Source organism: Oryzias melastigma, linkage group LG11 (assembly GCF_002922805.2).
Source record: "Oryzias melastigma strain HK-1 linkage group LG11, ASM292280v2, whole genome shotgun sequence".
NCBI classification, from domain to species: domain Eukaryota; kingdom Metazoa; phylum Chordata; class Actinopteri; order Beloniformes; family Adrianichthyidae; genus Oryzias; species Oryzias melastigma.
In genome coordinates this window covers 17,855,063-17,878,330 of record NC_050522.1, presented here as the reverse complement: position 1 = coordinate 17,878,330, position 23,268 = coordinate 17,855,063, and the positions used below count along the sequence as shown (strand labels likewise).

Here is a 23,268-nt window from a genome sequence, read left to right as displayed (position 1 = left end):
TATCATCAATTTTATTTTTTTTTTGAAAAATCGATCTTGACACCATCTACTTCTGCATCTTTATAGAAGATAGAGATCAAAGCTAGATATTCGGATTAAATTTTGTCTTTGACATGGTAAAACGGAGGCGCCAGGATTAGTGATCACTAGCAGCCTCGAGTAACAAAAATTGTGCTTCCGAAATCTCTTGATAGCGATTCCGCAAAGGAGAGAAGGATCCCTCCCCTCCCCTGTGTCAGTCACGACAGAAGCCCTTTTTAACGATCACCTGAATGCACCCGGTCATACACGGAGAAAACAGCCTCCTCATTCGAGGTGCGCACTGCAAATTTTAACCACTTTATTACGGGACAATATCCAACACAGTCTCAGCTCTGAAGAAATATTACACGTTCATATTATCAAATTGGACATTTTCATTGTCAAAGATTAAGCGTGTGGGATTTTAAGGGGCATGACGGGTAAAAAGGCGGGGCTATTCGGAAGCAGGATGGAACGGGGCTTCCGCTTGCCTCTTAGTGCTGCCTTCACGTGGCATGGGAAACCGAAATCTCCCAAATTCTGTATATTTATTTTTTTAATTGAAAAAAGTGACAAAAATCGTCAGAATATCAAACAACACCTATCTTTTAAGCAGAATATTAGCTAAAATATGATTGAAAAAATCTATTTTTTGTCACTAGTATTATTTGACTTACTTAATTTCTTTTGTTTTTATTTTTTTTAATATCCACAACAATTATGGGATGTAGATAAAACAAGAAAAAGAAAAATCTCTGTTTTTTGTCTGTATTAGACGTATGAGAAAAAAATTCAAAAATAAAAGTGGCTTCTCCCAGCAGTTTTCAAGGTTTTCTTACATATCAATATGTTAAAAAGAATTAATAAATTCGACAATATTTTTTTTTATATATTTTTCATCAATGTAATGCCTCGGTAAATTACAAAACACATTAAACATATACAAAAAAAAATGGGCTGCACAACCTTTATTAATGATGCCTTCGAGCACAATGTTTAAATTTGTTTCACTCACGTTTGTTGTAAATGCTAAAATATATTTTGGGCAAGAATTATTGATAAGTCTGACAGCAGGTGGCGCCAAACATCATCTTTTCTCTGCATTGTTATGAATTATGAGATCTGCATTTAGCTCATAGACTGTATATAAAATAACTATAATAATTATTTTTACAGTCTATGATTTAGCTTTACAGTGAATGCTCTTCCTGTCCCAACCTTCTGCATTTTCCGGTCTTGGGACAAGCACATTAAAAAATAAAGACAAAACCCTGATCTGAAACGAGATGGTGCACGTTCAGGGCATGGGCTGTTTAATTGCAAATATACTTATTTCCATCCATTCAATAAACTACACTAAACAAAAGACAAATACTGAATTGGTGTTATATATAAAACAAAAACATTTATTTGAAAAATGCAGTGGAATGTCATTGATAGCTACACTTCTCTGTTCTGAACAAACTTACAAACAAATAGACTAAAACACTTGCAAAAATGGTTCAAAATAGAAGCATGTGTTTTTTTTCTTTAAATCCAGAGAGTTAAAGTAATCAGAGCAAAACACACTTTACCATACCCTCCTGTCTTCTTACAGCTGTCGTCCCTGAATGTTTACATGCAACATTGTCATAATTCACTCCTAAACGGCATTTTATAACAGAAAAATAAAAAGAAAACACAAATTAATAATGAAACGTTTGTATTGTTTGTGGTAGAGGCGTCCATGCTCTGCAGAATTCAAGTTTATTCTTAAAGACTGAGAGAAAACAGCACATTTTTCTACATGAAGTTTTACTTCAAACAACATTAAATGCGGCTTAAACATTTGGTTTACAGAAGAACAGAGTTCTCTGGTCTGCAATAAAACATAATCTGTCTGAATGAGAGATGCAAGTGAAAAGGGGAGCAGGCACACAGAAAAAGTTAAATCAATCAAATGGAAAGAAAGCCAGATTTTCCAGCGGAGCAGCCGATTCTATGGACACGAAGCCCTGGAAGATGATCACGCATAAAACGTGAGTTAAAACCGTTTAAATTTAAAGAGAAGTGTAAAAATAAAGGGATGCTGCAAATGAGTCAGAATACATTCCTTCTTGTTGCATAAAGACATTTTTTCCACTGGATGAACTATACAAAAGAAAATAAATAAATAAATAACCAGACTGAAGTCCAGGATTTTTGATCTGCAAAAAGAACAGGAGTGAGTTTGCAGAGAAATCATTCAATCAGAAGGAACAAAAACATTGTCAAGACCCAAGAGTAACATTAAGCTTCTGTTTAGGAAATCTGGATCTAAACATGTTTTAAATGTAATTTACTGTACAGAAAAACAGAGTTTAAAAGAAGAGAAATTCACTCACCAATAAAAATCAGATTTATTCAAGTCAGAGTCTAGTTTTCATATCTCATGAAAACACCATAAAATATTAAAAGTTTTAGATTTCTACACACAATAAATTATCTTTTGTGTTTCATGAAAACTAAAACATCTTGATAAGATTTTAGAAGTGATGTGCAGTGCCACAGGACTTCATTCCCCATCATGCACTGCTACTCGCAGTGAGTAGCATGCTAACATCTGCTACTCAGTGAGTTTTCCTAAAAGTTGCCAGCTCATTATCCGTTTAATGGCCCAACTGAAACAAAAAAAAAGAGAACATATTAATTCCATTTCTTATTACCTTAAATAATATTTATTATTTAAAAAAATATGTTTTTAAAATGTTCTCACGCAGCTCAAGGGTTATGCTAGCTCATACAGTAAATCCATGTTTGATTAGCATACGTGTTTTGGAGGTTTGCCTCATTCATTTTCCTGTCAAATATATTTTTTTCAATTAAAAACTTTAGTTTTACTTTTTTCCGTCATATTTGTGGATTTATGTGATGTCTAAGAGAATATGCTTTAGACTTTGACCCGTCTCCTCAGAAGTTCATTAAGAATATTAGAATAATTCCGTTTTCGCTATTTTTTGTTTGTTTTTATGTACAGTAAATGGTATTCAATTCACAAACAGATTTTTGAACAAAGATACTTTTATCAATTTATATTGTTGATCAACTTTAAATCAAAGAAGTTAAAGAATGGTGAGCCGTCTGAACATAAGAAGCACATTATTGTGAATCATTTGACATTTCCTCTTAACTTCCTTTTTTCTTAAAAATTGGACCCTGTTGAGAAAGTTCTGGAGGAGGTGAAGCATTTCAATCTGCTGTTAAGTCCACCAGAATCAGAAAACCTTTGAAAAGTTGACACAATTTCCTGCTTGTATTAAAGCTAGCCCCTCATCACAGCTTCATTCTCCTCCCCATGGCGTTCTGATAGGTTGCCTTCTGTGCTGCAGGTTTGAAAGATTTGGAGACTTTGGGTGGAGTTAAGTTTGGATATGATGACACACATCGGAATTTCATAATTTAAAAAAGTACAAAATCCTGAACATAACATAAAAAAATGTTCCCTTGTTAGAAAATGAGTATTATGTGTGCACAAAGCAGTACTATTTTTTGTGTGCATAAGTTAGTATTTTGTACACACAAGTTAGCATTGTGTGTGCAAGTTAGCATTTTGTGTGCACGCGTTAGCATTTTGTGTGCACACGTTAGCATTTTGTGGGCACAAGTTACTATTTTGTGCACACAAATTAACAATTTGTGCAGACATGTTAGTATTGTGTGTGTACAAGTTAGCATTTTGTGCGCACACATTAATAATTTGTTAGTACAAGTAAGAATTTTGTGTACACAATTCAGCATTTTGTGCACACAAGTTAGTATTTTGTGCAAACACGTTAGTATGTGTATGTACAAGTTAACTTTATGTGTGCACAAGCTAGCATTGTGTGTATACAAGTTACTATTTTGTGCATGCCAGTTATCATTTTCTGCGCACACATTGGTATTGTGTGAGTACAATTCAGGATTTTGTGTACACAAATAAGAATTTTGTGCGCACACATTAGCATTGTGTTTGTACAAATTAGCATTTTGCGCGCACAAGCTAGCATTGTTTGTGTACAAGTTAGTTATTTGTGCACACATTTTAGTGATTTGTGGCCACAAGTTAGCATTCTCCGCACACACGTTAGCATTGAGTGTTTACAAGTTAGCATTCACAAGCTTGTATTGGGTGTATACAAATTAGTATTTTGTACGCATCAGTTAATATTTTGTGTGCACAAATAAGAATTTTGTGCCTACAAGTTAGTATTTTGTACACACAAGTTAGCATTTTGTGCACATAGGTTAGCACCGTGTGTACAAGTTAGTATGTTGTGCATATAAATTTGTATTTTGTGTGCATAAAATGGTAATTTGAGGGAACAACTTATTAATTTTTATGTCATCTCCAGGGTTCCATAGAAAGGTGTTGAGATTATGTATTTTGAGTTTTGGCATCTTTCCGTACACAAATGGTTTATTAGAAGCAGCTTTTTAACATCAGGGGGACCAAAACTGTCCTGCTTCTAGCTTCCCATCTCCTACCTCAGTCTTTAAAAAACATGAATGTTCTCTGAGAAGGTCTCGAGACCACATGGGTGCTAGTTAGTCAGTGAGTATTGAGATGGTCGCTTATCTGGGTCCTTGTTTACAATGTTTTCTGCAAATTTATACAGTTTTTAGCCTGTAGCTCAAGCAGAATCCTGTGAAAGTTGAAGAGGATTTCCTTTATTTATAATGAAAAATTGTGAAACTGGATGAAGTGAGAAGAATGCTGAAAAACACAAACACTTCAATCTTTTTGGTCAAAGGTCCCTAAAAACAGTAGGAATTGTCAAAATCTTTCAAATTAACTCAAGTTCTTGTAGTGATTTTTGTATTCGGATTATATCTGCAGTATTTTGCATGTAAAAAAAAAGATTGAAACCCTGTGATTTAATGCTGCAGGTTATAAAGTGCTGGACAGCTGAATTTCTCTGGTATTATTATTTTAATTATGTCTTATATTTGAAAAATAATGCTTGATTATGATCCAGATTCCCAGAATTCCAAACCTCAGTCTTTTCTGGTGTCATATGAAGCTTACCAACAGCTCCAGGCGACCGTCTGCCTTCATCTTGTGTAAAATAAAGATCTAGTGAGGGATGAACCTCTGTGGTATTATTTACAAAAACCTAAATAGAGTCACCAAACCTGCATACAAAGATCCATCTACACTGTATTACCAAAAGTATTGGCTCACCCATCCGACTGATCAGAATCAGGTCAAAATAATTAGGTCTTTCGCCGACTTTCTGCTATTGCTACAGAGCTCCAAACGTCATGTGACCTTCAGATTAGCCCAAGTCCAGTACACAGAGAGCTTCAAGGAATGGGTTTCCATGGCTGAGCAGCTGCATCCAAGCCACACATCACGTTAATGCAGTGGTGTAAAGAACGCCACCACTGGACTCTAGAGCAGTGGAGAAGCCTTCTCTGGATCGTGATGAATCACGATTTTCTATCTGGAACTCTGATGGACCAGTCTGGGTTTGGAGGTTCCCAGGAGTATGGTAAATTACGGACTACATTGTGTCAAGTGTGAAATTTGGTGGACGCAGAATTATGTTGTGAAGTTGTTTTTCAAGAATTGGGCTTGTTTGCCTCTTAGTTCCAGTGAAAGGAACTTTGAATGCTTCGGGATAACAAAACATTTTGGACAATTCCATGCTCTTGTGGGAACAGTTTGGAGCGGAACCTTCCTGCTACATGACTGCACCAGAGCACAAAGCATGGTCCATAAAGACATGGAGGACAGAGTCTGGTGTGGATGAACTGGACTGACCTGCTCAGATTCTTGACCTGAACCCCATAGAACACCTTTGGGATGAATTAGAGTGGAGACTGAGAGTCAGGCCTTCTCCACCAACATCAGTGTATGACATAACCAATGCACTTTTGGAAGAACGGTCAAAAATTCAACCTTGTGGAAAGTATTCCTGGAAGAGTTGAAACTGTAATAGCTGCAATAGTGGACCAACATCATAATGAACTCTATGGTTTAGGAATGGGATGGCACTTCAGTTCATATGTGAGTCAAGGCAGGTGAGCAAATACTTTTGGTAATATAGAGTAACTATATTAACACTTCTTTACAGCAATTTCTCTCTATTTAAAGATAGAACTTATCTATTTACAAAGTTATCTATTTTTCACAAAGTTTGGCGAAAGTGAAGAGCTCGGAGCAACAGGAGCAGCACGTGGTGAGACCAGATGAGGGCGTGTTCACATCACCTGATAAAATAAGTTCCAGTGACCTCATAAACCGCAAAGATGTTAGTATTATTTACACTGTGACTACAAGATCACATACACTGTTAGCATGAATGAGATGTGGTGCCACACCGCAGGAATCGTCCTTCAGTGTCTAGAGAGAAAGTCCTGAACTGGTCGGATCCAGTTGACCAAGTAGAATCAAAACGGCTTAGCTACAACAGACGACGCATCATGCCAATCAGGGATTCTACAATCCAATCTGTCAGGGCGACCCACACACAGACAGGGCACAAAAACCACAATGTGAGGAAGTGATGCCACGGCGGGCTGAGCCTGAGAGGTTTGGCTTCCATGGACATTGAGGAACATGGTGAGATTTGGGTGAGTTGAAACGTGGGCACGAAAAAGTTCTCAGTCAGCAGTGGCATCCCTTTTCAGCAGACGCGGTGGCGAGTTCCTCTTCATCCTCTCCTGGGTAAAGGACTTTAGCAGTAAGACCGCTCTTTACCCCATCCCAGCCATCCCGGGTCTCGATCTCGCCCATCTTCATAAGCTCGTAGATGTCTCTGGTAAGCAGCTCAAAGGCCCGCTCCACATTGCTGTTGCACTTGGCCGAAGTCTCGACGTAGCGGATTCCCAGCTCAGCCGCAAGCTGCTCCGCCTCATCCCGACTCACCTTGCGGTCTTTCTGGAGGTCGCTTTTGTGGCCGATGAGGATGTAGACCATGTGGTGAGGCAGGATGTGCTCGCTCACCTCCTTGTGCCATTCCCTCACATGGTCAAAGGTTTTGCGGTTGGTGAGGTCAAAGACGAGCAGCCCTCCAACGGAGTTGCGGTAATATGATGTTGTGATGGACCTGGTGGGCAGACACATGGATGGCATGTTAGAAGGTTGAAGAATGGACTCCTAAAGCACCAGGTTTAGGGTTTGGGACATTACTGTCTTGGGGAATGTTCTAAGTTGTGAAGAACATCTCACAAGACTAAAAATGAGTCTTAAGCTGGAAATCATCAAAGTATATGTTCTAATGCAATCCAAGTAGTCTATGACATTCGCACAATGGATAGTTAAAGATATCCTAAACCACATGTGTCAAACTCTGGCCCTCAAGGTAATTCTATGCGGCCCTCCAGATCATTTTATTTTATTGTTTTTAATGGCCCAATGTTATCTTGCGCTTATTTTTTACTTGTAGAATTTTGACAAAATGTATTTTTTATGTAGAGTGAATTATAGAGAGTTATTTAAGGTTTAAGTTGATTTGTTCTAGAATAATATTGCTGCCTTTATATTATTCATAATTATGTTAAAAAGTTATGGCTTTAAAGTTTTAAAAATTGTCATTCTGCTAGCTTTTTGGACTATTGGAATTTCATAAGATTGTTTAGGCTATTTTGTAGTTTAGCTAATGTTTCAGCTACATGCTAGCTGTTTTGGCTAATTTAGGCTTTTTTCGGTTTTTTGTCCATTTTGGAGTTTAGCTAATATTTCAGCTAAATGCTAGCTGTTTTGGCTAATGTGGGCTTTTTTCTGTTTTTCAGGCTGTTTTGCTTAGACAATAGTTCAGCTACATGCTAGCTGTTTTGGCTAATTTAGGCTTTTTTTGTGCTTTTTTTTTTAGTTCCATTTTGGACTTTAACTAATATTTCAGCTAACTGCTAGCTGCTTTAGCTAATTTACGCTTTTCTGTTTTTAGGCTGTTTTGGAGTTTAGCTAATATATCCGTTACATGCTAGTTGTTTGGCTAATTTAGGCTTTTTTTCTTTTTTTTTTGTAGTTCCATTTTGGAGTTTTATTCTTTTTTTTTTTTGTTCCATTTTGGAGTTTAACTATTTTTTCAGCTACATGCTAGCTGTTTTGACTAACCTAAGTTTTTTGTTTGTTTGTTTTTAGGCTAATTTGGTATTTCTCTAATATTTTAGCTGGCTATCATCTTCACTGTTTTCCGCTCTCAGCTCCAGTATCTTCAGCTATCAGCGCTAGCATTTTCAGCAGCCAAGTTCACCTAACAGGATTTACACTAGCATTATTGCAGGTAATGCTATATATCTAGTTCATAATTATGTTAAAAAGTTACATTTTTAAAGTTATATACATTTTGTTTTAGTGTTCAAGGAATGTTTATCCTGAATTTGAACCCTTGTACGATTGAGTTTGACTCCCCTGTCCTAAACAAACCCAAGTTCCCAAACTTCTAAAGGCATCAAATTGATCAAGCCGGACCTAAGATTTTGAGGAACTTTCTCATTGATTCAATCTCAGTTTCAGATCAATTTGAAGTCAGATAAGTCTTGTCCTGTTCTGCTTGTCTTGTTTTATTTTTTCTGTCTTTTCTTTTGCTTCTGTGCAGGCTAGCTGTGACTAACAGTTATCCTCTGGAACCTGTTAGGTAGTCACAGCTGCCTGCACTTAAATAATCAGTTTCAGTGCATTTGAGGAACTCTGTTGAAGCTTTCAGTGTCGGCTCGTTCTGTTCCCTGGCTTTGCTGAGCTCTAGTGGTTAATTCAAATGTGTCTTTTCTAATTACATCCATAAGACTCTACTACAAACATGTTTGTGGTTCTTTCCTACAAATGGGTTTTCTCTTGCTTACCTAACCGTGACAAGTATTTTTAAAAGTTGAGAATCATGACTCCCGACTTTACCAAATACTGTAACAAAAGTAAGTAACCAACGGTCATGATTCCAGTCTTATCAAGCCCAAAGATAAAATCAAACTTTCGTTTCACATACCAGTTCTCCTCTTACTAACTTGATCCCTTGTTTTGATCAGGTGCTAGACCCAAGTCAATATTATATACAAGGAACCCACAAGATGGTCTATCTGACTCAAACTTTTGACCCAAACAGTTCTTCGCTTTGGACCACCACTCATCTCTTGCGCCAGAGTTTGTGCCTTTGTGATTAAAACAAAAGGAAAGTTTGCTAAATGGCTAGAACCCGATGGTTCCACTTCTGGAACCAGTTCAATCTTGTTTTTATTAGACAATTCAAGAATACATTTTGAAGTATTTAGATGCTGATTGCATTCTGAGTGTTTTAATTTGCACATCAAAGACCATTATGAAGCCTGATGTAAATTTCATGTCTTAAAGTTGCCTCCTAAACTCTTTAGAACTTTGGTCAGAAGATTACAGGTTTGGTTCCCATTGTCCCCACCAAAGTGTTGAAGTATCCTTGGACACTGAACCCCACAATGCTCCTGGTGGTTATGGGTTGCCGCCAGATTTTAGCAGTGGAGTGAATGTGTGTATGGGTGAACTGGACTGTGACTGTAAGGCGCTTTGGGCCTTCTAACAAGGTAGTAAATCGCTAAATAGGTGTACGCCGTTTATGAAGTTACTGTGATTTACAGGATTATTTGTCACCTCCTGTTTGGTGGTTCAATCAAATATCCTTGTGGTTCTAAAGTCTTGGATCTGGTGGTTGAGGTGGAAAGAGAAGGTAAGTGGCAATTATCTTGATTTAAATAAACTTGATTTGCCTCTTACTTTTATGGTTCACAAAATGAAGCCACGAGTGGAAATTAGAAGTTGTAATAACACACTTCCTGATGTTCTTCAGAGGGTTTTTAAATAAGATTACTGCTGTCCCAGTAGATCTGAAGGATCTGAACAGAGCTGTATTGCTGCTCCCCCATCACTGTGTGAACGAATAAATGAGGAGCTGTGTAAAAGCACTTCGAGGACCTGTAAACACGCAGTAAACAGTAAGTGTTGTTGATTTACCACCAGTTTTCCAGCATTTTTACTGCTTAATAAACAGAGGTTTAACCTTAAGGTCACGGTCAAGGACTGCACTCCAGCATGTGTTTGTTGCACAACAGTTCTGTACTGCAGAGTGAGGGCAAGGCAGACGAGTCTGCTGACTTGAGTAAATGTGGTCATGCTATACAGACAGCACTTACACATGGCGGAGATCCAATCCAATGAGGATGCTGACATACCTACGTCCTCCACTGCATTTCCCGTTACTGATTAATTCTTAGGATTTGATGCAACCATTTGATATATTTAGGTTTTTATTGCATGGGTTTATATGTGTGCAAGGAAAAATGTGCATTTAAATCTCCCAAAGGTCTTCACAAACACTTCACACTGTCACAGCCATTTAAGGAGGAAAAGAGGACTCCAGCATGGAGGAAAACACCGTTTAGAAGTTTCCTCTTCAAAGAGACATCAGATCTAAGAGCAGCTGCTTCTGAAGACACATCAGTTCTACAAAAGAAGGTTTTTCGATGGGAAACACCAACAGCAGAGGAAAAATATCAGCAAGGAATTTGAAGAAGATGACATTTCTGGTTGCCCTGGTAACTGCAGGGTGATGGCTTCAGAGAGGGGCCTAGACGTTAAGAGGCCCCCCTCCATCATATGAATGAATGATGCGGCTGGATATTTTTGTGTTGCGGAGGCCATGGCGCCGTTTAATCTCCCCAGAACCACCGCCTTCCGTCCGTCCGGCTGGGATGGGAGTTGGCCTCGTTTCAGGTGAAGTCAGGAGACAGGGCCTCCGCCTAATGCCGCCAAATCCTCCCTGAAGGCGCGCCGATGCCCTGTTTTCATCAGCCGATTTTTATCATTATTATTATTACCTGAACCGTTCCTGGCCGGCCGTGTCCCAGAGCTGCAGCTTGATTTTCACCCCGGGCTCAATATCGAGCGAGCGCGCATAAAAATCCACGCCGACCGTGGGGTCCGCCACGTCGCTGTAAATCCCGTCCGTGAAGCGCTTCAGCAGCGACGACTTCCCCACCGTGGAGTCCCCGAGGAGGATGATCCTGAACTGGTACTGCCACAGAGCATCCATGGCATGACTGAGGACGAGCGACCCGAGGCGTGCGTGCGTGCAACAAAGCCCTGCGCGTTCACACAGAGCCCCGGCAAGAGACGGAGCGCAGATCGAACCACAGCAGTCACGTGACTCGGTCACCTATGCTACACGCGCGAGACCACAAACCCCGCGCCTCCCTGTTATGTTTAAATAAAATGATCAAAAACACATTTTAGTATTTGTTTAATTTAGCCACATTAAAATTGGTGACATTTCGGTTGTTTTAGGCAAAATGCAGAAGAGGAGTACCTCTAAAACTGAATACAAACCGCAGGTTTCTTCTGTTGCTGTCCGTGGTTCTGAAGTAGTCTATTCACGTTAGCAGTTTTATGTGTAACTCTATCTTTAAATACATACTTACGAAACATTTTTTCTCACCTGGTAAGAATTATGAAGGCATAAAAAGTGAAAAAGATTTACTGTAGGCTATACATCCCGTAGAAATTGGGATAAAAGCAAATCAAAACCCGTCTATTTTTTTAAGGAAACTACATATCCCATCTCACAAAAGGCGCATGCGTGTTTTGTTACCCAATCAGCTTTCGACCTTTGCATCCAGCCCATATAAATAGAGATTGAGGTAGATGAACTTCCTCTCTTCTCCTGCCGTCTCTAGAAGCGAGGTTAAAGGAGGTGGAGATGGATATTAAGCAGATATACAGTAAGTTTGAGTACGAGCAAATGATTTTTTTTCTATTTATATTAAATAATGTGACCTTTATACGGTTACAAAATGAGCTCCTCCCCTTAATTATCTGGTCGGTTGAATACGTACTTGGCTAAGTTTGCTAGCTGAGTTAACTCGAATGAGCTCTGCGATTGTAATTAAAGCCTCGTTTAGCTACATAAGCTAGCTCACATTATTTCTCTTATGGTTTGAAGCCAATTTAACTCGCATTTAGCTAAGTTAACTAACTCAAAGCTCTACTGTGGTTTGGTACTACTTTAACTCTTAATGGGCTAAGTTGGCTAGCTCACATTAGCTCTGCTGCTTTGGTTTCAAGCTAGCCGAACTCGTTCTTGACTAAATTGGACTATATAAACCTCGTTCTGCTGACATGTAAATGGATTTTCTGGGGTCACCTGTTGTAGGTGTGAACCTTTAATTCTGGCCCGTAGTAGTTTCACTTGGCGCTATTGCGCTTGTGTAGTCCGAAAGCAGGAGCTAGATGCTAACGCTTCTGATCCGACCACGTGGCCGCCATGTTTTAATCGTTCAGATAACTATTCTGTAACCTAAAATAAACCTTGACGTTTTGTTTAGCTGTAGGGGATTAAAATGTTCTCCTGTTACCCAACTTATACGACTATGAAGGGACAGTAACTTAAATTCTAAAGTTAAATTTTAAAGTCACTGTTAAAACTTGACCCACAAATACGGACACAATTGATAGTATACAATTAAAATTTCTTTTCAGATTTGGTTTCACTGTAGCTCCAGTTATAGAAAAAATAGCTAACTTACAATGAGTAATTGAAGCTGATGTTTTTACTGGGAAAGAATCAATTTAATTAGTCAATTTTCAAAAACTTTCTTTAATGGATCCTGCATTTTATACAAAGGAAAAAAGGCCAGCTATTAAATGTACTGTGAAACATTGCAGTGCTGTATGAGCCTCAAGCTCATCGATGTGACCTAAATTTGTTGGACAAGATCTCCGTTCTTGCATTGAAGCCTCTCTGCTCTTCTATAACTTTGCTATGGAATCAGTTTGACAATGTCTCTGTCTTCTCAGCATCATCCACTAGCCTCGACCGGCCTCTGCCGTGGAGCTTTTATGCAGGTCAGTTCCAGTCCGGTCAGAACTGTAGGCTTCATCGAAGCCGTTCGTGCTTGTTTGTAGCATCGAGTGGTCAATAGAAGCTGAGAGAAACCTTTCACCGACGGTCGCTGTTCAGCTTGAATGTAGCTGCTGCAGCAACATTAAGGGAAAGGACATTTCTAAATCAACACTGGTGGCTTTGCATGCAGATTACATTTTTAACACGACAAGTTTGTTTTTCCCCAAACTTTGTCCTGTCTTGCTTTGTTGCGAGTCCGTTCCCTTTAGATATATATATATATTTTTTTGTTTGCAGGTTTTGGATAAAGCACTAAATGGCAGAGATGAAAGCGCCACTCATAAGTAAGCACCGGAACTGCAGCAGAGGTTGAACTTCTGGCTGTGATGACAAACTTGCCCTCACTGACATGTGTTGATGGAGACTTCCTTGTGTACCTGAGCCACAGTTCTCTTTTGTAAGAACTCCACACTTATTGCTAGCTCATTACTAACTAGCGTGTCCTCCTCAGGTGATGGACTGATCCCCCTCGACGCTACAGGAGCCTGAAGGTAACTTTAGTTTCACAGTCTTGGTGAACACTGTAGCATGCTATCCTAAGGACCTGTGCTCACTTGTGGCTTGTGGTTCTCCAAGTGCATGCTAGAAAAGTGGGCGGTCTTTGACTGCGGCGGCTGGTTTGTGCCGCCTGCAGCCACTCAGCCGCCCGACACTTCCACACCGAAGCTGCAGGCTGTAACGGTCTCTTCTAAACCCAGGAGGAGTTGGCTCCAGAAGTCCAGATGGATGCTGCACAGATGCTCGTGCTGGATCTTTACAGGTGTGTTTGTGGATAATGACACGCATTGATGGTTCTGATCCATGATGATTTCCTAACACATGTGGACTGTTGGATGAAGCTTGCGGATATGGGACTGAGATCAGACTTTAGTAAACATTCTTATGATTCGTTTTAAATTGTGTCTAATCTAGTTTGGTTTCAGGTCCTGCCTCCAGCCAGAGGGTGAGGTGGAGGTGCAAACTACCTCATCCCCAAAACCCCTGATGGTTCAGTGGGTCAGTCATCTTGAACACCTGCAGGTGTGAGGAGTTAGCATTCCAGAAACTGACCCCTGCTTAATGAAATTCTGTAAACAAGTTCTTAATAAATGATCCAAATCCAGAAATTGTGTGAATCCTATTTATTGAAATATTCTACAAACATGCTTAAAATACAAGATCACACAAGGCCACAGGACATGAGCAGCTGCTCCCTCCTGAGAGGAACTCGTCTTCACGCAGAATCCGTTCCAATAGACGGCAACTTCAACTCTGAAATCTCAGAGTCTGGCGTGCTGCTGCCGCTGCGATCGCTATACGTGTCCCTGTGAAGGACAGATTGTCAAACCTTAATCTGCAGAGATTCAGCGCAAAATGTCTTCACTCACCTAGGAGAAAGTCGGCATCCTTTGAGCAAATACGACTGCAGCTTTCCTGCTGCCGCCAGCAGCAGACCAAGGTAGGGAGGCGATGGTTTGATGGGACGGGACGTGAACTCTGGGTGGTACTGCACCCCCACAAAATACGGGTGATCTGAAACCAAAAAACTTGAGCTGTACCTCAAATGATCTACACGAGCACCTGCTGAATAAGTTCAATCCAAGTATCTTGTGGCTCAAAGTCTAACAGTGCAACGCTTTTAGTATGTGGCCACTGATTTGACCAACTTGAGTTCAGGAGAAATGCCCAGCCATTGTAATTTTCCCTTATTAAAGTCCGTCAGATCATTGATCTCTTGCAGAATCATTCCAAGTGATCTTTCATTTACAGTTCTGCAGTTTAGCCAAAAATAAGTCTCTTCCCTGCATCCATTCTGTACCACCAGTTTCTTACCGTCCAGCTCTATGACCTCCATCCTCTCCCCCTCGATGTCCTGACCAACGAACCGGAAGCCTTTCTCCTCAAAGTGACTCTTCAGCTCTGGATTTACCTTCACAGGGTTTAAAAACTTTCTTCAGTCTTCTATATTCTTAACTTTCATTAAGGTCAGGAGCTGCTGCTCACCTCAAAGCGATGCCGGTGCCTCTCCTCTACATACTCTGCATCTCCATAAAGTTTCCCTGGAATGAAAGTCCGATTTAAGTTCATCATCCGCCAGTCCGGAGACGCTCCACGTCTATTTTTTACTCACGCAGGACGCTGCTTCCGCTCTTGAAGATGGTCCGTCTCTTCCCCAGCCTCATGGTGCCGCCCATCTGCCCAGGGTTGTGTTCTGGCATATCGATAACCTGCAACGATCACAGACGGTCCTGTACATGCTGCAGCAAAAAGGGGGAGGAGTCTGAAGAGCAGAACATACCACAGGATGGCTGGTTTCTGGGTCGAACTCTGTGGAGTTGGCATCTACAAGTGAAACAGGGATGAAGTTACAGCTTTGAGGTCATCCAGCTTCAGTGGAACTCTGATCATAAGTTTACTGAGCTTTTGTCGTGACTGCTTCAGTTTTGTGTAATACTTTTCACACAAACACCCAAAGCAACGACACTTTTATTTTAACTGTTTCAAAAAGTTTGTTCTTAGTTTGAAAATCAGTGAATATCAGCAGTAATTCAATCATTGTTCTGTCAAATATTCATGTTCAGTGACATCTAGTGGTGAAAATATAACAACTTGAGAGGATTTTAAAAAGCGGGACTAATCATAGGATGAAGTATTAGAGCCACCATAAGAAATAAACAAGTACATTTACAAGAATGAATTTGTAAAATTATAAGAAAACGTTGCAAATTTGCAAGACTAAAGTTGTAAAATGAGAATAATTTTACGAGAATTAGCTCGTAAAATTATGATGGAAAAGTCAAACTTTTACAAGAATAAACTCAGAATGGTGAGTAAAGGAGTCAATTATAAAGTGAGAATTCACAAGATTAAAATCCTAAATTTAGGACAATAGGCAGTTTACATAGAAAAATGTTAACAGAATGTAAAGCCTTCTGTAATCACCATAAATGACTACACTGACAGATTTAGTTGCCACACAATGTGGATGAAGGCTAAGTCAAACTGTTTTTGAAAAAGTATAGTGTTTTCCAAGTAAAGATATTAAAAAAAAAATACAAGACAAATTTACAACTGTATTCTTGTAAATGTATTTACTTCATTTTTTGGTGCTAATATTCTGTTGTAATTCTGAGAATGTTTTTATGTGATCAGACATTTGGGTTGATAAAATTGTTCTGAATTGATGTAAGTTTATTAGATCAATAATTGATCCATAAAATTAGAGATCGATCTACCGCATATTGCTAAAGTCCACTAGCTTGCTGCTAACGTATAATGGGATTTGCCATAGGATGGCTAATGCTAACGCTTGGTAGACCTAAACATACATTGCTGACTAAATGATCAGCTTTATAAACTCACAAAGAAATATTTATAAAGTAACCATTTGTGGTCTAAAGCTGTTTTTTTGCTCATACTTTCTTCTTCTGTAATTGGGTGTAATGCTATAGCGCGATCGCCACCTAGTGGCCAAACTGAAACAGAGAGGCAGAATAATTGTTGGAGCTTCTGTTTGAGAATCCATGTAAAACTGTATGCTATTAACAATCTTACTATTATTTAGATTATTCAGATTTAATACATTTAACAGTACTGAACTGTATCAGATATATACAGATTATTAATGCATTTTTAAACAAATGTGTAAACTGAAATTTTTTGGTTCTAGAAATCATTGTCGATAATACATCTACAGGGACACAGTTGTTTAAAATACGATCTTCTCAGCATCTGCTTCCACTCCTCACTCCCTCCTCTCTCTGGATTTGGTTGAGACTCAGTTACCTGTCCACTCCAGGACGCTCCTTGCAAACTCGCAGACGGCCAGCTGCATCCCCAGACACACACCTGTGAAGACAGGACCACCTGTTCATTCACTCTGCAGGCAGACCCCGCCCTGCTCGACCAGGATCTCTGCTTCACCTAGGAAGGGTTTCTTCTGCTTCCTGGCCCAGGTGATGGCGTGAATCTTTCCTTCCGTTCCTCTCACCCCGAACCCTCCTGGAACCAGGATTCCACTGTGCACGGCGGGAATAAAAATCAGCATGAGGAACTTCAGGTAACAGCTGAGCAGATGAGGCTGTGGTGGAGGACTCACTCGGCGCTGCAGAGCTTCTGCCACGCCTCGTGGTATTTCACCGGCTCCTCCTGCAGGGTGGCGGGCTCCAAACACGCCGAGTCTATGTACTGAAAAGGAAGAAACGGCAGCTGAGAATCCCAACCATCAACACACCCAGACTCTGACACAAACAGTTTTGTCTATAGTTGGATGTTGCCATAGTTACCAGTTGATGTTTTTCCATCAACACCATACGTCCTCACAGTGCAGGAACACACAACCTCAGATGTTGTTGAACAGCATTGCTTCACATACCTTCACCTCCAGTTTGTGGCTGATGGCCAGTGCAGAGTGCTCCAGGGCCTTGATGACCGAGGCGTACGAGTCGGAGAACTTGGTGTACTTCCCCACCAGCGCGATGGAGCACTGCTCCAGCAGCCGGTCCGACCTTCAGGACAAGAACGGTCAGACGGGCCAGAACCGCTTTCCTTTCTAGCTGCGGTCCACGCGCGCCTCACCTGTCGGACATCTCCTTCCACTTGGTCAGCATCTTCCTGGGTTTGGCCTCGATGGGCATGTTGAGTCTCCTGCTGAGAAAGCTCACTACACCCTGATCCTCCAGCAGTAAGGGCACTCTGTAGATGGACGACACGTCGTGGACACAGATGACCTGCGGGCGGAAGGATTGACCATCTTAGATACATCTAGTTTAGAAGCTTTGGCTGTGGAAAAGTGTGCAGCCTACCTGCTCCGGCTCCACATGGCAGAACATGGAGATCTTCTCTTTGACTGAAGTCTCCAGAACAGTAGAACAGCGGCACATGATCTGACGAAGACAAGGGACACTTCAGGGAATGTCAAGTCAAAAACACTAAACTTCTACAGAAGAATCTGTGATGATATTATTTCCTTCTTTATTCACCAAATGGAAAATGAAGCGAGAACCTCCTGGTAACTGAACCGCACTTTAAACCTTTAACTGACAAACCAATAGATTTTCTTTCAGAAAAAGAGATCATAGAGATGTTTCTAGTTTGAGAACAGCTTGTCCATCAATATCAGTCTGAAGAACAACAGTGGAACAAACATGCACTTAAATCTTATCCATCCAGTACAAGTTTCCAAAGGAGTCGCGATAAAAACAGCTGTCTGATAATAATTTAGAGGAAAACAAGACCGTTGTTTTTCTGATTTTTAGTGATTTTAGTGGAGTTTTTTTTAAAAAAGGAGGATATTATAACTGTTTTCCAGACATGGCAACATTCAGGGTTTTGAAGGCTGTAAAAGCAACATTTTTACAGACAAAAATACCAGTTTTGGAAACCAAAAATATTTCAGCAGGGAATTTTAAACATGTTCTTGTAGCGTTTTTCTCATAAGGACATATAAAAAAGAAAGTTAAAAATTCATTTCTGAGTATTTCTACACTCAAATTGTTGTGAATCAGGAGGAGATAAAAAATGTTGTATAAATTAGAGCTTATTTGTGATGTAGAAAATACACTGAGCTACAAGATCTCAACAGTAGGGAGGGGAAGGGGGGCGGCGTTTTCCACGGCCACCATCACACCCACAACTCTGAGGAGAATTTCTAATGAACTACTGCTACTCTACAGAAACTATGTCCTAGAAAATGACAGTTTTAAAAAAATAATATTTGGATAATCTTAATCAAAAAGCCGATGGGAACACTCTAACAATAGATTCAATTCAACAGACAGTTTTTCAGTCTTTGGGAAATTATGCTTTTATTGTGAAAATGAAAAGATTTCCGTTCGGTTTTCCTTCCTTTCAGATGCTAAACTGACACTTTTATCTTCCTGATTCTCCTTTAAATACCTCAGACTAGTCAGAGTCTGAGTATCTGCTCCAGTTTCAATCAACATGGAAACTATTGATCCCGGCTGCAGTAAAAGCTCCTACCAGGTCAGGAGACAGGCCCAGGCCTCGCAGCTCCCGGACGCTGTTCTGCGTGGGTTTGGTCTTCTGCTCCCCTGTAGCGCTGGGCTGCGCACAAACACACGACGGTTAACGAGAACGTTCCCAGCACAGAGCGCACGTGTCTGGACTTGGCGCGCTCACCTGTGGGATCAGGCTGACGTGGATGTTGCAGAAGTTCTCTCTTTTCACTTTGAACTGGAACTGTCGGAAGGCCTCGATGAAGGGCATGCTCTCGATGTCTCCCACCGTGCCCCCCAGCTGCAAGACACGACTCAACAAGGTCAGATGTGTCCAGCTTCATGGTCAGCTCACCCTCAAAAATCTGGTGTCTAGTCGAACTCTGAACCTTCATTTCAAGCTCAGTTTATGCGACTCAAAGACTCACCTCGATCACACACACTTGAGGTTCTACTTGATCATCATCCACCGGCACTTTGGCCTGCTTCACCACCCACTCCTGGATGGCATCTGTGATGTGTGGCACCACTGCAGAGGAACACAGCTCGTTTAAAACCCAATTTTGACCCACAATTTAAGGGTGATCAGTTCTTTACCTTGAACGGTTTTGCCCAGGTAGTCTCCCCTCCTCTCTTTGTTGATGACCGACTGATAAATCTTCCCGGTGGTCAGGTTGTTGTCTCTGGTCAGCCGGATGTCGAGGAAGCGCTCATAGTTCCCCAAATCCAAGTCCACCTCCCCGCCGTCATCGAGCACAAACACCTCACCTGGAAATGGGTCGGCGGGAAACAGTCACACCCGGAACAAACGGCGGTTTTAATCAAAAGGAGGGTTCGCTGACGTACCGTGCTCGTAGGGGGAAAAAGTCCCCGCGTCGATGTTGATGTACGGGTCGATTTTGATGGCCGTCACATGCAAACCGCACGACTTGAGGATGGTTCCCACACTGCTCGCAATGATGCCTTTACCGATGCCGGAGATGACCCCACCAGTCACCAGGATGTACTTCATCATTTTACTCATAAGTCCTGGACAGATAGAGTCGGTAACACCTCAACATCTGCTGGACTCAAATTTTCATTTGACCCAATAAAAGCTGGAAAGATTTGGATAGAGGATGGGAATGCGTAAGATTCCAGAGAAGATGGAAACAGTATGAGTCTAACAACACTAAGGCCACATCCCCCATCAGGTTTTTCCCTCAGTCACAACATGACTAAGCAGAATTTTGTCATACAAAATAAAAAAATCTAATTCTTTCTGTGCTCATCATTCATTTTTATAAATAACCTTAAAATTTACCCTCTAAAAAAATAAAATAATGTGGAAAAAACAGTGAATTCAAAACACAATTGCAGCTGTCATGGTGAAATAAACTAACATACTTTTTACTAATTAAATAATGTAACACTTTAAAAGTTAGGGACGTTTCATACATTACAGAAATAACTAGTAGAGGAAAAGGAATCCGAGAAAAAACGTGGAGTAAAACGGGTCTTTTATTTGCTCGATTTTATCAACAGCACAACTGAAGCGGGCGGGAAGGTCCTTAAAACACACTTAAACTAATGCACCACCCGTCTAAAATGTCACGATGAATACACTAAACGAACCCAACCGCATGTTTGTGGAAAGGTTGGTGTTCGGTCAAAAAAGTGCGTATTTAAAGTGGTCACAGTGGAAGCGCTATAATTTTAGCCCTTTGTCGACGTTTAATAACGAAATGAGCCGAGAAACGACTAATTCTACATCTGCTAAACAGACTCGCGCTCTTATCTCAAATTACAACCCATTAACATATTTACCACAACACCGGTTTCATTCAAAATAAAATATTTCGATTACAAAAATAAATTGTTTCAACGTCATTAGCTAAAAAATACGGCATAACATTATTTAATGTTATTTTAAATATTAACTATCAAGTATGCCCCGTTTCCAGTCATTCTAACTTAGCCAAATTTTTAATTAATCTACACTTTAATTTTTTTACCTAACCGGAAGTTACCATCTTTACGTGACGCTTGACGATGTTGGAATGCTAGCTTAACCCTCTTCATAACACAGCGTCGGATTTCAACTTACGTGAATCTTCTTCGGTCCAGAGTTTCGCCACAGCCGAGAAATGGTTCAGAGTTCCTCTATTCTAAAATAAACTACTGATCCAAGAACCAGAGGACGTTTTCTTAAAGCAACCTCTAAATGTGCTCTACACGTGCGCAGCCCACGAGCCGCTTCGCATCCCTCATTCTGACGAAAACCCCCGGTGCGTTCAAAGTTGGCTCGGAAAGCGGAGTTGGTGCGTTTCAGAATATTGGTCTGGTTAAATATTTAGGTAAAAAAATGAGTTTCCTTTTAGGATATCCGACCTTATGTAAAAACCGTGACCGTGAAATGTTTGTGCAGATGTACTTTAGTATCTGAATACTATTATGATAAGTTATCAAATTAAAATTTTCATCGCCTTTTCAAGTTTTTACTTTTGTAATTGTAAAATGAGGGCTTTTTTCCTCTGAAAATTGTCTAATTGACTGTTATTATTTTTTTTTTCAAACTTAAAATTAAGTGAAGAAGCTTAACATCGATAAATAGCAATGCTTTTTATCATACAAATATTTCAGTAGCTTAGTATTTACAGTTAAAAGCCCATTTTTAAATATTTTTGCCACATTTACAACACAAGAAAAATAGGCTTCCTTTCTCCCAGTCTAGGCCTTTTGAACCATAGTAACCTGCTCGGCAACCGGATCCTTTCTCGCCTTTTTACTATTTTTTAGCTTGTTAGCATTACTCTTCTGTTTTGCTCTGCATTTTTTTTGGTTATTTTAACAATTCTTCATTGTGTCAGTTGTCCGGTACTCTTTTCCATCTAAATCAGAATAATACTTGTAGCCCTTTTCTGCTTTTATTTCCTTTCTTTTGTCTTCTAAACTGTTTTGTCTCATTCGGTAATGCAGCATTTCAATGAAAATTCATAAAATTAATTTAAAGCCATATTTTATGAACTGCAGCAGCTCTCAGTTTGTAAATTCATTTTTGCAGGGTGTGCATGTTTTTAGTTTTACCCTTAGCAAAAAGTAGTTCACTTAAAGTTTATTTTGTTAATTATACTTAAGTATTTGTTTGCTATGGATGATTTACATGTAGTGAAGGAAGGATACTAACTGAACACTTATTATTCCTAAATTGGAACATCTTAAGTTTACAAAATACAGATAGTATATAAAAAGTAAGCTACAAATATAAAGTTTCAAGTTTAGTATACTTATAGTACACTTAAATAAACTACCCTTTCTAAGGATATAACTAATCTAAAAAATGTACATTTTTTCTGCAATTTCCAAAGCCATCACTAACAAGAAACTTATTTATAATATTCATTTTTCAATAACATTTAATTTATTTTAGATCTTTTAAAATCTGGGTTTTTTATTGAGTTAGAGAAAGTTAAGTAAATGTAACACATTATTTCATTGTATGTGTTTAAAGGAATGCTTACTTGTGACATTTTGTTATTCTTTGACATTTAATTTTACTGTTTGGGGATTGACAGAATAACAAATCCTAACTGATCCCACCTAAACATTGTGCTATTATTAGATTCCATCCATGTTCTAAACTTACTATATCCCTTTTGAGGTTGCTGGAGCCTAACCCTGCTACTGTGAGGTGACACAGCTAACCACTGCCGCACAGAATTATAAGCAAAAGTGCATCTTATAATTAAAATAAAAAGTAAAAACGTACTTTTTTTGTGACGTTTCAGGTTAACAACTCCCTGATGTTCCCATTTGGATGATCTTTCCTGCAGACTTCTGGAAAAGAATAATAGGTGAACGAGATAAATAATAATAAAACAAATTAAAAACTATAATGTATGGGCTCTAAACTATAGTGACTGTACTAAATAAGAATCTAATGTGATGAGACTAGCATGCAGCTGTCTTCATCCTTTATTCTGAAGGCTGCTGTTCTGCTTTCCCAGCAGTAGGGGGAGCTCGTGCGTCGTGGTTTGGGTTTGTGAAGGGCACTTGGGGGAGGGGAACTTTGTCAGTTTTTTTGTCAACTGACAAAAAACAAAAGAGTGTTTGCTTTAAGCTTCCCAGATTGCAACAGGCTCTTATCTGGCGTCCCTGGAGCCCCTCTGCCTTTAACCTCGTCTCCAGAGAACAAAAATGTTCAGTGAAATCGAAGCGGTTTTGAATATTCCATCATTCCTCAAATGCACAGCAGAAAAAAACTAGAAAACACTTAGATAGGATGGTGGATGAGACATGTCGATGACAATGGGTGCATAAAGCAGGTTTGTCTTGCAGCAAAGATTGGCAGCGCAGCACATTCCTCCCCCCTGACACCAGCAACACTTTACGCCGCTTTGCAGCATGTAACAAACGGCCGGAGCTCAGAGTGGTTAGTTACAGAAAGGTCAGTGGAGCTGTGA

The 23,268-nt window shown here is 39.9% G+C and overlaps 2 protein-coding genes, 1 long non-coding RNA gene and 4 other non-coding genes across 7 annotated transcripts; 4 read left to right on the top strand and 3 right to left on the bottom strand.

Moving 5' to 3' along the window:
* Positions 1-123: 123 nt before the first annotated feature.
* On the bottom strand, positions 124-259 carry LOC112138588. The gene has a single exon (XR_002917816.1). It is a non-coding gene; the product is annotated as a U11 spliceosomal RNA (small nuclear RNA).
* A 336-nt stretch (positions 260-595) lies between these two features.
* On the bottom strand, positions 596-11,175 carry rab42a (RAB42, member RAS oncogene family a). The gene is made up of 2 exons (XM_024293861.2): positions 10,810-11,175; positions 596-7,073 (listed from the first exon to the last, which is right to left on the bottom strand). Exons 1-2 carry the CDS (start codon positions 11,022-11,024, stop codon positions 6,632-6,634), a joined length of 657 nt encoding a protein of 218 aa, XP_024149629.1. The 5' UTR covers positions 11,025-11,175; the 3' UTR covers positions 596-6,631.
* A 409-nt stretch (positions 11,176-11,584) lies between these two features.
* Positions 11,585-13,992, top strand: LOC112159653. The gene is made up of 6 exons (XR_002921520.2): positions 11,585-11,709; positions 12,785-12,832; positions 13,128-13,174; positions 13,342-13,381; positions 13,589-13,650; positions 13,814-13,992. It is a non-coding gene; the product is annotated as an uncharacterized LOC112159653 (long non-coding RNA).
* LOC112138556 lies at positions 12,856-12,990 on the top strand. Its single transcript, XR_002917807.1, has one exon. It is a non-coding gene; the product is annotated as a small nucleolar RNA SNORA16B/SNORA16A family (small nucleolar RNA).
* LOC112138566 lies at positions 13,415-13,545 on the top strand. The gene has a single exon (XR_002917810.1). It is a non-coding gene; the product is annotated as a small nucleolar RNA SNORA44 (small nucleolar RNA).
* LOC112138593 lies at positions 13,684-13,756 on the top strand. The gene has a single exon (XR_002917817.1). It is a non-coding gene; the product is annotated as a small nucleolar RNA SNORD99 (small nucleolar RNA).
* ctps1a (CTP synthase 1a) lies at positions 13,993-21,122 on the bottom strand. The gene is made up of 18 exons (XM_024293849.2): positions 20,913-21,122; positions 19,673-19,855; positions 19,424-19,594; positions 19,255-19,355; positions 19,011-19,127; positions 18,852-18,935; positions 17,675-17,755; positions 17,448-17,599; positions 17,245-17,377; positions 16,969-17,057; positions 16,794-16,888; positions 16,656-16,718; positions 15,169-15,212; positions 15,001-15,097; positions 14,874-14,929; positions 14,703-14,799; positions 14,258-14,402; positions 13,993-14,194 (listed from the first exon to the last, which is right to left on the bottom strand). The coding sequence occupies exons 2-18, from the start codon at positions 19,848-19,850 to the stop codon at positions 14,104-14,106; spliced, it is 1,794 nt and encodes a 597-aa protein (XP_024149617.1). The 5' UTR covers positions 19,851-19,855; positions 20,913-21,122; the 3' UTR covers positions 13,993-14,103.
* Between the last annotated feature and the right edge of the window lie 2,146 nt (positions 21,123-23,268).

Coding starts and splice junctions, on each gene's coding strand:
- rab42a (XM_024293861.2), bottom strand. CDS start 11,024: ATGGATGCTCTGTGGCAGTACCAGTTCAGGATCATCCTCCTCGGGGAC. Junction 7,074..10,809: donor GCCGGCCAGGAACGGTTCAG/GTAATAATAATA, acceptor TCTGCCCACCAG/GTCCATCACAACATCATATT.
- ctps1a (XM_024293849.2), bottom strand. CDS start 19,850: ATGAGTAAAATGATGAAGTACATCCTGGTGACTGGTGGGGTCATCTCC. Junction 17,378..17,447: donor TGGAAGGAGATGTCCGACAG/GTGAGGCGCGCG, acceptor CTTGTCCTGAAG/GTCGGACCGGCTGCTGGAGC. Junction 17,058..17,244: donor GCCACAAACTGGAGGTGAAG/GTATGTGAAGCA, acceptor CTTCCTTTTCAG/TACATAGACTCGGCGTGTTT.